This window comes from Gallus gallus, chromosome 2 (genome assembly GCF_016699485.2).
Source record: "Gallus gallus isolate bGalGal1 chromosome 2, bGalGal1.mat.broiler.GRCg7b, whole genome shotgun sequence".
NCBI classification, from domain to species: Eukaryota; Metazoa; Chordata; class Aves; order Galliformes; family Phasianidae; genus Gallus; species Gallus gallus.
In genome coordinates, this window is record NC_052533.1 from 93719258 (window position 1) to 93734900 (window position 15643).

At 35.2% G+C, this 15643-nt stretch overlaps 1 protein-coding gene across 3 annotated transcripts in view; it reads right to left on the minus strand.

Annotated features, from left to right (window-relative positions):
• CCDC102B (coiled-coil domain containing 102B) overlaps window positions 1-15643 on the minus strand; it is a 130314-nt gene that overhangs the window by 25143 nt on the left and 89528 nt on the right. Inside the window, exon 6 of one of the 3 annotated variants that reach the window (XM_040695647.2) lies at window positions 2988-4443. The exons of the other annotated variants lie outside the window; for them this stretch is intronic. Coding sequence (XP_040551581.1) covers window positions 4411-4443 — 33 coding nt within the window. The 3' untranslated portion in view covers window positions 2988-4410. Of the gene's footprint in view, window positions 1-2987; window positions 4444-15643 lie in introns of those variants that run through there. 3 annotated transcript variants of the gene reach the window in all.

The window sequence follows — 15643 nt, forward strand, 5'->3', positions numbered from 1 at the left end:
ATTTCTTTCTAATCTAAATCTGCCCTTTTATAGTGTAATATCATTACCCCTTGTACTTTCCCCCATTAGGTGTCACTCCTCCTCTTTCCTGAAGCTCCCCTTTAAGTACTGGAAGGGACTCCCCTGAGCCTTCTCTGCACGAAACAACCTCAAATTTCTTAGCCTTTCTTCATAGCAGAAATGCTTCAGCCCTCTGATCATTTTTGTGGCCCTCCTCTGAATCCACTCCAACAGCTCCATGTCTTTCTTTTGCTGGGAATCCCAGAGGTGAATGCAGTGCTACAGGTGGAGTCTCAGGAGAGCAGAGTAAAGGGGAATTATCACCAGCCCTCACCTCCTGGCCACCCCTTCTTTGATGCAGCCCAGGATATGTTTGGATGTCATGACTGCAAGCATGTACTGCTGGCTTATAATCAGTTTTTCAATGATGAAACAACTTAGTCATTGTCTCATTCTTTCCATTCTGATTTCATCAGTGGCCATATAACTGTGTTTTATTACACAGTGCAAAGGATGTCATAGCTTCATGTCCTTCTCCCCTGCAGGTTACATGGGAAGAATGCCAACATTTTAGCTCCCATAATCACTTTAGACTTTAAGCCAGAGCAGGTCATGGAAGCTATTAAGAAACCCACAGTATTCTGAAATTAATGAAAAATACAGCTGTGAAATGCATATAGTTTTATTTCTGTGTTTAGTAGATTAGAAAACAACCTCCTAGTAACAATGAGAATTGCACAACAAAGCCCCTGTGGACATCAGTAAAACTGTACCCATAAATATTGAAAAGCTCTGCTCCAGAAGGATAGCATGACTGAACAGTTCATAGACAACTCTTAGAAGGTTGACTGCATATATTAAAAAATTATTTTAACATCAATTTGCTTAAAGAACAGTTTATCCTTATAGCAGTCATTGTACCTGGATTTGATATTAATAGTAATTATTAAAACCCTTTGTCAGTCATATGCTTATAACTTTGGCAAACTTCTGTGACAGAGAATGGCTGGATGGCCTATGAGTTATGGGCAAGACACACTTCTGTGGGAAGCCTATTTGTCTGTCTTTTTTAAAATATGAAGACAATAAGCAGAAGAATATTAAATTAACATGTTGGAAAGCTGATAGATATGGCATCCAAATGTACATCACACATTTCATAGATAGAATTACTTGAAGGACACGTGATGTCAGTATACCCAGCAGGGATTCACGGGAGAAGGAGAGTTAGATGTGTTTCTAGGTAAAATAACACAATCTAAGTAAAGGAAAAAAGATTTGGTAAAAGTTCAGGGGCTTTACAACACAATTCAAGATACATGAAATACATGGAACCAAGTATAATGCAGGCATTATGGCCAGGTGGATATAGAAGAGAGAGTAACAAGGGATGCAGAAGTATCTACATGCAGCATACAGACATCTTGTGGTATACAGTGTAACAGGAAGCACCTCATATCCAGTAGAGGTCTTCTTTCTTTCTGGAAGCTATTACCATAAAAATGGAAGTATATGTAATGTGACTACCATGTTAGTGAAATATATTCCTGAAGCAAGATACTTGCTATCCAACTAACAGAATTTCCATTCCACACCCTGCATTTCTATATTTATGTCTCTATAAAGCATTTGTATCTTCTCTCCAGATTATATGGCATTTTTATTTCAAATGCAATGAGCCACAGATTCAAAACAGAAAGTAGCTTGAACAGGTACAGCATTACACCAGAGGAGCCTTTCTTTAAAACACTGACCTTTGGAGACACTACAGTGATAGAGAGTTGTCTAAGTAGTTATATTGGGCCATTTACACTCTAAACTTACAAATATGAATACAGTCTAATCATCTTGTGCACATTATATGTGCACGTATATAGATAAATATTTATTTGAAGCTTGTGCAAGGCAAACTGAATGATTACAGAAGTTAAAAATCAGGGACTTAAATGAATGGAGAACGCAGTAAGATCACACTGGAACTGATCAAGGCTCATTGGTGCTGTTTGGCACCAAGAGGGTGAATTCAAAAAGAGTGAAGCATGCAGAGAAAGGCTATGGTGTTTTCCATGGGCTATTTCATCAATTTCCCTTCAGCCAGATAATACACGTGCAGTCTGAGCAGAAACTATTAGAATATATCTTGAAGATGGAACAACTGCATGCAGTGTTCATCTCACTGCAGATTCCAGCTCTACAAGGTGAGTATAAGGCATATCCCAGAAAATGCAGTACTGCTGCCAAATGCAGTAACCAGCTCTAGAGTACCACACAGATGGCTCTTTGGAACAGAAAAGACATGTTTACATGCTGTTGCATCTCTGCTTCCAGGCCTGGGAGGCCTAGCGACCTGAGGCAGAACACAGCAGGATGAAATGCTGCAGACAGCAAAACAGTTCATACTCTTAAGATTGTTTGCACCACAAGAAATAAAGTCATAAATAAGCTGTTTAGGATTCTGTTTAAAAGAACCAGGCATTAATTCTGGAATACAGGAACTGGCATTTAAAGAAAAAAAAAAAGAAAAAAAAGAAAGAAAAAAAGAGTTTAGAAAACTACTTAGGAAACCAAACTTGAACTGTGCAAAAAAACTGAAATGTGTAGAGTGACAGCAGAGGACACTATACTTTGTCTGATACTCAGAAAGTGTCCAATTATTCTGCTTTCTGACCCCTCCGGTCTCTATAAATGTGCATGGATCAAAATACTAACAAAGCCAAAGAATGAGGCTAAGGAAAGACTTTAATTTACTATATTCTCTGCTCATTTTTGTGCTTGTTGACTCTTTCAACAATTAATTTTTGCAATAAAATCTTGACCTGGTAGAAATGTTCTACACAAAACACAAAGCTCATAAATCATGTAATAAAACATATTAAAGGAATATGCAGAAAAAAAAAAAAAGATTGAACTCTAAATTTTAGTATGTTAAAAGTGAAAAAAATATGATCAAGTTCATTATGGAAAAAAAAAAGGAAACAAGTAATAATATTGATATATAAAATTATTTTTTATTATTGTAAATACTACAAATTATTATTTTCAGAGATAACATTTCAGATTTTAGTTTACTAGAATTCCTTAGCTTTCTATGATTTAGTTATATATAGGTCTGTAATATATTTCTAGAAACAACTGAAATGAATTATGTTTTATTAGGAGTTGATTAATTGAAGAAACCCTTAGTAAGAATGATATGCTGTACAACACTTTCCCACTTCAGCTACAGCATTATTGATTTTAAATATAGATAATTAAGGTTTTACCAATATATTGTCACAGAAGACTTGGATTAGTTCATGTCACAATTAGAGACATACAAAAATGTTCCGATAATTTGAGGAGAAATATTGTTGGATAACTACTGCCAGTGCGATGGCCAAGAATCATTAACAATCTGGTGCTTATTTTTGAACAGGTGTACAATTTAATTATCAAAGCCAATGGGCAATATTAATGCCAATTTCACAGAAGCAAAACACAGCTGGAGGTTCTGAGCCAACAAGTGAATAAATATCTCATTTCAGTCAGACAATCCAGGATAATCAAGAGTAGTCAACAGTGGTATGGAAAATACTGCAGGCAAGAAATAGAAATGGCACTTTAATTCTGGAGTAAAAATAAGCAGTAATTGTCATACTGATACATTCCTGCCAGAATATTTTGCCCTTCATTAACCCCTGAGATATTTCCAGATCTCATGCAGAATTAAAAAGGGCAAGACGTGAACAGGTAAAACACACATGCTTACAACTTTATTTGGATTACTTTCCTTTTCTATTTAGCTTTCTTAAGATAAAAGCTTCTAAAAGTTTTGACTTAGAATAATTTCTCTGAGAAGTCAATCTTCAGAGCCTAGAAGATGCTATTTACTTAGAAAAAAACCAAGATGACTTGTAATCTCTAGCTAATAATATACTCTCAGTTGTTCTTAAACTAAGAAATGTCTCTTATTCAAATTACATAGAGAAAATATAAATTCTGGCAAGAGTTTATTACTCTCTTTCCATTAACAACAACAACAACAAAAAAGAGAAACAGATAAATAAGCAGATACATTATGAAAAAATACAAAGTGAATACCTGAATACAGTTTAGGAAAGCATCTAGAGCATATTTTGGAACGTTTTATTTCCATGCCATATTAGATGTAGAACTGTAGATTAATAACAGTGTATACCTTCATGCCAGTTGAGTGAATCTGTTCAAAGGAAATCTCTTTGCAGTAAACTGAGAAATAATTTGTATAATAAGGTGACAATCTAAGTTAAGAGTCCTACTCCAGCCTGTCCACTTGGTTTACATCAAGGTTGTTTAGGGAAGATAGTGTCATTGACGAATGTTAGTTTTGTGATTATCTACACTTTATGATCATAAATCTTTTTGTTATAGGGTTGTCAGTTCCTCATATGTTCAGCACACTTCTTCTCCACAGCTGAATGTTATCTATACAGAGACAGGGAAGATGCATTGGTTTTAGAAAACACTTGATGTTTTATGTTGACTTTTTAAGGTTTCACAGAATACCTTTTGACAGCTATTTCAAAATCTAACGTGAGCAACATCACTGAGGTTTTTGTACCATTGAGATATCAACTGTAATTTGCTCACATATTTCAGACAATTGATTGTTCTGTTAAATCAATTGTTGAGCAGCAAAGAAATACACACTTCAAGCAACAACACCGTGACTGTCTCCAGATCTTGAGACAGTATGAGTTTGTAAGATTATTTTAAAATACTTGGATGTGCCATAGTTTTGTCACTAGTTGCTACTTATATACATCTACGCTTTACATGAAAAACACATTTTGGATAAATCAGTCTGTTTAAAATATTATTCATTTATTTTTTATACAGGAAAATAAATATCTAGTAGCTGTAGCCAATGTTAAGATGATGAGGTCAGACAGAATTTATCAAAAAACCAAAATCTCTCATTTACTATTCTTTCTCAATTATTTTATATCTTTCAAAAATGGGTTTTTAATGTATCTGGAGACATAGCAAATGTTTTATGGGAACCCTATATTTGTTTACTGTTATAACCTCTATTAAACAAATCGGCAAATCATATGCCAACCTCTTTCAATATCTTATTCTGCAATTAAGCTTAGATGGTACTTTACTGCACTCTGATAGAGTGGCTGTAATTATTTTTATAACACCATATCATTTTTTTTTTCGTGTTTGCTATAATTAAATTTACTCAAAATATTTTAAAGACTAAATATGATGAACTTTTCCACAGGTTATTTAAATATTTCTACATAAACTCAAATAAAGCCTGGCTTTTTTTTTTTTTTTTTCCTCTAGTGACTTATCTTAAAATTGATTTCCACAGGATTTATTTATTTATTTATTTGCCAATAATAAAATAAAATAAAATAAGTCATTAGACACTTCTGGGGGAGTGTAAGACATCACTAGGAAAAGGCAACAGCAGAGTAGTCAAGCAGCCTGTAGCATAGACGTCTATGTTTTTTAAAGATAAAAGAGCACAACAAATAGAAAATTCTATTTCCTTGTTGTAATACAAGTATAATTCAGTAACATCAGAACTAAGAATAGTAATGACTTTTTTTCTTCATGGTGCTATATAAAAACCTAACAATACTAACATGAAATAAAGCCAGCACCCTAGCCTTTCCAAAAACATTTAACTCTGAAGGACACAATCTCAATGATTTAATCAGGCTGTCTGGCAGCTAAATACATAAACGCAGCTATTGTAGTTTAGGAAGAAAAAAAAAAACAACCCAAAGCCCAGCCTTCTCACTCTGCGGGCAGAGTAGTGTCACTCCTGACAGTAATTATACGGTGCCTTGCTACATGATGCACATAATTTTGTGTTTAGTGATATTTGTAAATTACAAAAAAGCCAACACAGCAACTATGGGTTTGAGTCATACATTTTAATCATTGTTTACTTCAAGCATTTGCAGCTTGTATTAATTTTAAAGAATTGCATGAGCACTACATTTTCATTCATGAAACATATAATTAAAATAGACAGAAACAAACAAACAAACAAAAACCCCAGTAAAGTGACTTTATGTATGCATATGGCGTATACGTACTTTGCAGTGCTTAGACTTTGAATCCAGCACATGAAATCACGAAATTCTAGAGCTTATATAGTGGACAGTCACAAGGATCCGAGACAATGCTGACTGAAAACTCAAGAGTAATAGCTGATTTTGCAAGCCTATAAGATTACCTACTGTTCATCTGAGAGTCTTTAGTAAGTCAGCACAATACCACAGTTTAAGAGAGCTAAACATTTGACTTGTAACACCTAAAAATATAGCTTTTCAAATGTAGATTTTCCAGTGTGTTCAAATTGTGGACTACATATTACAAATGGGCATTTCTCAACACTACTATGAAAATCATTGCTACATTCTGGTGAGATTTCCAGATATCTCTAATATAAAACAAACAACCTCACAAAACAACCAGAATCCCTGAACCTCACCTTCACTGCCAGTGCTGCGAGTGTTAAAGATCTTTTCTTTTGAAGCAGGATGAAAACTATGACAAGGTTAATGTATGCTATACATAGTTCCTATTCAAATTAAATGTGATTTAATCTCATAGCATATCACATTTCAGAACATAAGACAATCATTGCATAAAGATGTGTTGAAGGATGTTATCCTGTTATAACAAGGTCTGTTACTAAGAACTTCTAGTCTTTGCTCTCAGAATCAACTTGGACCAGAGTGTTGATCTGTTTGAGGGTATAAAGGCTCTGCAGAGGGATCTGGAGAGGCTGAATTGATAGGCCAAATCCAATACTTTTTCATTTACCAAGGCTAAATGCCAGGTGCTGCACTTGAGTCATAACAATCTTATGCAGTAAAATAGGCCTAGAGGAGAGCAGCTGGAAGGTTGTTTGTCAGAAAAAGTTCTGGGGCTACTCGTCAACAGCCAGCTGACAATGAGCCAGCAGCATGCCCAGGTGGCCAAGAAGGTCAGTGACAGCCTGGCCTGCATAGGGAATAGTGTGGCCAGCTAGACAAGGGAAGTGACTGTCCCTTTATACTTGGCATTGATGAGACTATATGTCAAGAACCATGTTCAATTTTGGGCCCCATCAGTAAAGGAAAGAGTCGCTGGAAGGTGTGCAGAGAAAAGCAACAAAACTGGTGAAGGGACTAGAAAACAATACTTTTGAGAAGTGGCTGAGTGAACTGGGGCTGTTTAGTCTGAAACAGTAATTATCAGTGTCTTAAAGCTATTAAAATATTTTTCCCTTAATCACCTAATTTCCTACTGCTGAGAGGATAGAAAATATTCAACTCATTTTTGCTATCAAAAACTCTGAAAACAAAAGCTCAAGAGATGAATTGTCCAATGCCTATGAATTAATCAGAAGAGGAAAAATGGTTGATGTATCTGTCATTCAATTATTTTTAAAGCTCTTGTCCTTTATAGTGAATATTTCCATATGTAATCTATTTCTGTTTGTTTACATCTCATGCAAGTCTCTTCAGCATTACTTTCATAATGGCTAAAGTAAAGATTTGAAGATAAGCTGCTGTTAAAAAGAGCAAAACTTTCAATCATTCACTGATGAAAGGTTAGAGGCTGGCATAATATACATTTCTTTTTTGTTCTATGACCAGATTCCTGTATCTCTAAAATCCATGCTACTAATTAATTGATAAACTACCTCTAGCCTTGGGTTACAATTTAGTGAGAAAGATTTCTTGCTTTCTGCACTCCTAAGTATTTGTATTCTGATTTTAACATGAATAATTTCTCAGCACTTTTAGCTATTAATTCTTACAGTAAAATGTACCATTCTGAAAAATCTGGTTATTACAGTTGCCATTATAAATTCAAGCTGAAAGTCCCTTCATTAACACTTGTTTCAGAGAAACCAGAGTTTTCACACTGGTGGCTATTCTAATTAGAAGGTAATAAGAACAAGAGAAATAAAACATGAAACAAAAGGAATAGGCTTCCTCTCAACTAGAGAGATAAAAACCAAAGAGAAAGACAGTGATTTCAGGAGAGTGTTAGATAAAATAAATTGGAACCTAATTTTATGCTTAGTAGAAATCTACAATACTATCTGAAGAATGGTTTAGCCAATATTTCTCCGTATTTGCTTGTATTTTGATGCTAATGCATCCTAAGATTTCCATCTGAGAGAAACAATTTGTTCATATTTTATTCAGTGATACAACGAACACTGTAGAATTAAATCTCATATTATTATGATATATAGCATTGAATCTATTTAATATGTACAAATGTCAGTTCCATATCTGTTTTTCCCTTCATCCTTCTGGAAGAATAATAACTAGAAAAAAACTGTAGGTTTTCTTTTCATATTCTTTCAGATTTCTCCACTTTCCAAGCGCAAACAATCAATGTGAATTATTTAGATGACTGCCTGTGTTATAAATTAGAAATGTCAAAGGAAAGTAAGGTTACCAAGCTATGAATATGATAGCAGTGTTTAAATATCTAGCTAGATGTAAAATTTGAATGTTAGGTCTTTGTGGAAGATCAGGGCTGGTCTGAATATCAATATGGCTTGTGGGAAACAATATATAGAACAGTTCAAATTCATTACTCATGTATGCCTTGAAGAACTGTCTGACCTTCTTTTCTCATGTGAACACTTCTTTGACTACACATTCAGATGGGCATACACACAAGCTGAAGTAATTTTTTACCATGGTAAAAACAAACAAACAAAAAAAAACCCAACTCAAATCTCACTTAAGAAAATCCGCAATTTAGCCTTTATTTTCTGTTTTATCCCATGTTCTTTCTCAGAAAGCTTTCCATCAGGTCAAATTTCATGCCATTACTTAATGCTCTACATATAGGACTGCTGCATGATGTATTTTTCACTAGGTACAGAATGTCTTCCAAACGTTATGCTAAAGCAATTACAAGAGCTCTTTTAATTTAATACTATATCCATGTACTACTTCCTAGAGTAAAGGTGTGCTTTCTCCAAAAAATCTGTAACCCCTGTTCTTCTCCAAGAAGACAAGTAGATTTTTCCATAGTTACAAAGACTAAGATTCAGGAAATTCCATTTTTGGAAATTACTCCTTTTGAATTCTCACTTCAAGGAAGTTAACACAACTGAAAAAATCTGCCCCTACTGAACTCAGTGACTTCAGAAGTTCAGATTTCAACATCTATTTTAACAAATGACATTTCCTCATTAGCTTCTTACTTTTCTTAGCCTGGTTCTAGGATTTAAAAATTTCTTTTATACTTTACAAGAATGCATGCATTTCTTCCATGAGTAGATGAAGGTCTTTAATTATTATTATCATATTTTTTTTTTTTTGCATGATACATTTGCATATAAATAGCTGCTAAGGAATATGGGAGACACACATTACTATTTAATTTTTTTCTCTTACAAAAAACTCATACTATCAATATTCAGTTAGTGTTCTTCATTCACTATTAGCAGAGAAGTACTGTGAGTTAATTAGTCATTTTAATAATATATGACTGTTCCTTAAAAATAATTATTAAGCAGAAAATTATGTCTTATCAGCAAAATATTAGCTTTTCCTCTTGAATATAATTTTAAATTTGATTTCCCTCCATAAAAGATCATTAGATGCCTTTAATTTTCTCGTATTCTTCCATTATGGTAAAAGAGGACATCAATAATTTTTCCAATATACCCTTTATGGTTTATTAAGAATCCTTATCAGAAATAACATTTTTACTCATAAGTTATGCATGTTCATTGAATACTGATATAAGTATGTGGCTCCAGTTTTATAAAACAGACAGAATTTACTTAAATTAGCAGTTCAAGTATTAAGTGGGCATTTTTCATCTTACTGCTTTTCAAAAACAAAGCTTACAATGGATACTAGATCAATCTTCTACTCTGATGAAAACTGTCTAGAATTAGGAAGGATCAGCACTTCAGTAAAATTAATTTTAAACTTCCATGAAAATATTGCTATGATTCTTTCTTATCACTTACACTTGCAGGTATTCACATTTGTGTTTTTAAAAAGTCAAGAAAGCAAAAAACAGAAAAAAAAAAACCTCATAATAATACATGGATACTTAATAGCTTAGTGTTCATATTCATTTCTCCTCATCTTTTGTTTTATCATTAACCTTTCTGTTAGGTTAAAAACTACAGATTAGTAAGACAATCATGGAATTGCAGGATCATATGGGTTGGAGGGGACCTCCAGAGATCATCTGGTCCAGCTCCCTGATAAAATACATTCCTTATAGGAGGTTACACTGGAAAGTGTCTAGGCAGGTTTTGAATATTTCCAGTGAAGGAGGCTCCATAGGCTCTCTGGGTAGCCTGTTCCAGGGCTCCATCCCCCTCAAAATATACCAGTTCAGATAAACTTCCTATGTTCCTGTTTGGGTCCAGTCTTCTCCAGGCTGAGCAGTCCCAGGTCTCGGCCTTTTCTCATATGGGAGATGCTCCAGTTCCCCAAACATCTTTGTTGCCCTCTACTGGATTCTCTCTATTTCCCTATCTTTCTTGAACTAGGGAGCCCAGAATTGAACTCTAGATGTGGCCCCACCAAGGCAGAACAGAGGGGGAGGAGAAACTCTGTCGACCTACTGGACACACTCATTTTAATGCTCCCCAGGATATCATCGGTCTTTTTGGCCACAAGGGTACACTGTTGGCTCATGGCCGGCCTGTTGTCCACAGAGACAGTACTCTTCAACATCTTCATCAGTGACATAGACGATGGCATCAAGTGCACCCTCAACAGCAAGTTTGCAGTTGACACCAAGCTGAGCGGTGCAGTCAATACGTTGGAAGGAAGGGAAGCCATCCAGAGGGACCTGGACAGGCTGAAGAAGTGGGCTTATGAAAACCTAATGAGGTTCAATAAGGCCAAGTGCAGGGTGCTGCACTTGGGTTGGGGCAATCCCAGGTATTTATACAAACCGGAGGAAGTTCTCCCTGAGGGCAGACCCAGATGGTCCTGGAAGATGAGAAGCTGGACATGAGCCAACAGTGTGCACTTGCAGCCCAGCAGGCCAACTGTGTTCTGGGCTGCATTAAAAAAGGGGTGGCCAGCAGGGAGAGGGAGGTGATTGTCCCCCACTACTCGGATCTTGTGAGGCCCCATCTGGAGTACTGCATCCAGGCCTGGGGCCCCCAGTGCAGGAAGGACATGGAGCTCTTAGAATAGGTCCAGAGGAGGGCGACTAAGATGATCAGAGGGCTGGAGCACCTCTCCTATGAGGAAAGGCTGAGGGAACTGGGATTGTTTTGCTTGGAGAAGAGAAGGCTCTGGGGAGACCCCATTGTGGCCTTCCAGTACTTGAAGGGAGCATATCAACAGGAGGGGGAAACAGTTGTTTACGAGGGTGGATAGTGATAGGACAAGGGGGAATGGTTTTAAACTGAGACGGGAGGTTTAGGTTGGATATTAGGAGGAAGTTTTTCACACAGAGGGTGGTAACACACTGGAAGAGGTTGCCCAAGGAGGTTGTGGATGCCCCATCCCTGGGGGCATTCAAGGCCAGGCTGGATGTGGCTCTGGGCAGCCTGGTCTAGTGGTTGTCGACCCTGAACATAGCAGAGGGGATGAAACTAGATGATCATTGTGGTCTTTTCGACCCAGGCCATTCTGTGATTCTATGATATGATATAGTAGTTATTGTCTGTGCTATGCTTGTATGAAACTAAAAAAAAAACATTACCAGATAATAAAATATATGTTATTTTGTGCATAACAGTATACAACTCTTTCCCCTCTGTATTTATTAGGCTCTGTAACCTTCAGAGTATTTCACAGGGAAGAAAAGAAGTAAGCTAAAATATAAAAGAGAGATAATATTACTATCATATGCCTGTTCTTGCCTTCTTTAATTTTAAGACAGAAATTTTATAATTTTAATACCATTTTAATAGTATTCCTCTCTTTTGCATTATTTTCTTTTAGTTTGCCTTTTTGTTTTCAGTGGTTTCTGTATTCTATATTTTCAGCAAGGATAAATTACGGTACAAAGAAAAACAGGAACATTTACTATAATAAGCAAACTAAGACAGAAAATGCTAAGTGTCTCCTCTTCACTTGTATTTAGAAACTGTTTATATTTGCCAAAGAGGTTTGTCATAAAACTAGGTTTATAAAGTCCCTCGATTCAATATTAATTAGTTAACAGTAATGGAAGGAAGCTCAGACTATGCGATACAGAATTAACTAAGCATTTCAATTCCTTTAAACCTGATGAAATCAAAGAATTTTAAATAGGTAAAAAATGGCTCATTCCTCTATGACATATAAGTGTACAAAGTGACTACTGATAATGTCCTAGGGTTGTTACACTGTAATCAGACACTCTCAGCATACTTAAGGCTTTTTTTTTTTTTTTTTTTTTTTGGTAATAGTATAAATGAGATGTACGTGTTTTACTGTCCTCATTTTATTTTTTAGTTGCTCAACAGAAAAAAATGGATACACCTAATGCATCAATAATTTAAATGTAATCATACATACCTTAGGTTGCATCAGTACAAAATAAATTTCTAAATTTTACTAAGTCTAAAACAAACTCCAAGGTTACCGGCTTCAGTTTATTGTCATCTAACTATTGTATCACACATTTCTTATGGAAATTATTCTGAAATGCTGTTCTGAAAGTTAATTCTTCCCAATATATGAAAATACTTCTTAGAGGATATTATATCTTATTAACTCGAAACAGGAGAGATGCTAATTTGCCTACAGCCACTACCAAGTAAACATAAACACCATTCATAAAGTGAAAAGAAGAAATTTTGACTGCATGAGAAGAACACACGTGCATACAGATTTTGCTGACTACTGCTCAGTTTCAGATCTTGAAGTAAACAATGATCTAATAAATGGCAATGGATTGCCATTATAATGAGAATAAACAGAAAAATAAAAGTACAGGATCTTAATTCTCAGGAACAGATGCATGCTGTAATCAAACTAAACAACACTAATTATTATACATAAATTTTTATAGCATCAAGATACAACAACGTATAAATGGAATTAGTAGGATAGCAGCTACAAAAAATATTTCTTCCCCTTGATAAACAGACAGTTAAAATTCCATATAGTAGAAAAAACACAAGAAAATGCATGCCGTAGAAAAGACCAATATAAAGTATGATGATACTATCACAGAATCCAGAGGCATAGAAAGGATTTTTTAATGTTTAGGACTAGAAATGAAGGGAAATATGGATTTCTTTTAAAGAGGACTAAAGCATAAATATATACTGAGAAAGAAGAATGGAAAATTAAATGAATAGTTTTATGAATTAATAAAACAGAACACGTGCATGAATCCTTCTTTGGTTTCTGGCCCAAAGCTTGCTTCCTGAAGTATTTCTTGTGATAAGACTCTAGGAGATGAGAGGTAGGTGCTGCCGTGTGGCAATCAACATCACTATGTGGACAATTTACATTTGAAAGTACTTCTTTGGAGCTGTTTCCCTTGAGCCCAAGAGTCAAGGGAATGCTCAGGACTGTTTAGTGGACTGTTTAGTGGACTGTTTACTGGTGGAAGATCTGTTCTGTGACCAAAGTCTGTTATAGGAGACTGGGGGATGATACCATCGTATCTTGTGAAGGCAGAATACTAGTTGGCGTCTCCATACTCCCTCTTATCTGCTGACAAGGCCAGGGAGATAGGAACAAAAAGAATTCCTGCTGAGATCCAAAAGCCAGAAACTGTCATTCCAAAAGGCTGACTCAAACACTTTGGGCTTATAAATAAGTTTGTGCTGCCATCATTATCATTGTCATTGTTGTTGTCGTGGTGGTCACCGTCCTCATCAACGGAACAACGCCCAACGGCCCACCTCTACTGAAGAGCAACAACCGAACCATGAACCACACTGGACTCATGGTGGTGACTATCTCCCTCTTGCTTCCTATAGAGACTCCTTGCTCCTATTTCCTAACTTTTCTGTCACCTTTCTCCCCTTCCCCATCTCCCTGAACGACTAGGATTTGTAATAAACTGGTCGGACCAACATTTGAAGCGTTGTTTCTTAATCTCATGCCGGGTATACACACATCAAAGAACCTCATCTCCCTCCAATAAATTGGAGCAAGACAACACATAATTCTGGTGTTCTGTAACTCAGCAAATAAACCAGAAAGGAGAACAGATCTTTAACATGTAGCATTTACTGAAAAAATAATTGTATTTTAAGTTTTTCCTTTTTTTTTTTTTTAACATATCATTTGTCAACTAAAATCATTGATAAAATATTAGTTCAATAATAACACCTAAATAGCTTTCTAGATCACTAGCCTCATGTAAGCTCAGTGCCAATTGTTCCTCTTGATGATTAACAGGAGAAGGAAAAGATTACCAGTTTATAATGAAGGTTATTAAATAAATACCATTTAATCAAACATTATGATAAATTTTTCTTCTCTTCTGTCTAACTGAGTTTAAGTAGATCAAGACCTATTCCATTATTAGCCATAGCAGGACTGAAAAATAGATGAAACACAGTAGCCACATAACATAACAGTTACAGTATATGCAAAAATTTTCTATCAGGAACACTTATACTCAATAAATATGTAATATGATAGATGGTATTAGGGAAATTACAGGTCTGCAAAAAACTCAGAATAAAACTATGGGATAATTATCTTAACTGAATTCCCAAACTGATGTCATGAATAAAAGGCCTAATTCAACCTTTGGACGTATAAAATGAAAATCAGATGAGAGAAGTAGAATTTTAACTTGAAATTGGCAGCCACTGTAATGTTCTCTCCATGCCTGATATAAGATCACAGCTATAATGTTGAAAACAAAACAGGACAAGTAGAAGAGTCAAGACATGGCTTGAGTATTTGGAGTATTTGGAAAGAATTGGGGAATAGAAATCTATTCAGTTTCTCAAATGAGAGGCTGAAGTGGCCACGACCTGTAAGAACCTATGTGTGAATAGAAGTTTGACTTTAAGTGAAACAAGAGATAATACTGATTGAAAGACATAATTTGACAGATAGAAAATACAATTACTTTTTTAGTTAGTAAGGCAATTTATCTTTGGATTTTTTGAAAATTCACCGGTTTTGAGGTTATTTATTTTTGTCAAGATTTTTGCTTTACAAAAAGGGTATTAATAGGAAAAAACTGTATCATAGATGTGTTGCAGTTTCTAGTGGCCACTTGGAGCTGTACAACCCGATGAATAATTATGTGAATTTAATTCTGCCTATTAAGTTCTTAAACTTAAGTAGTCCACTATGAGTTTTACAGAAGTTTGAGAAAACAAGCTTTAATTGTTGTGCAAAAAACAAACAAACAAACAAAAAAAAAACCAGAAAAAAACTGAAAGTGCTTATCTTTGAGATATTACTATAACTTTTCTTATCTTCTAAATTTAAAATGTTTAAGACTAGAACAGAACTAGGTACTATTTCAAAATTCTTCTATTTCAAAATTCTTGTGAAAAATACAGTTCCATGTTTGCTTTCCTATTCTCAAAGTGCTGCTTACTTGTACATGTCTAATCCAAACAATCTCTCCTAGAACTTGTATTCTCCCTAGTATGCAAAGTTTCCAGCATTTGTTTGCCAAATGACATGTACTGCTCAATAAGCTAGGTATGCTTGCTCTACCATTCTTCACTTAAGGTACAGTAAGG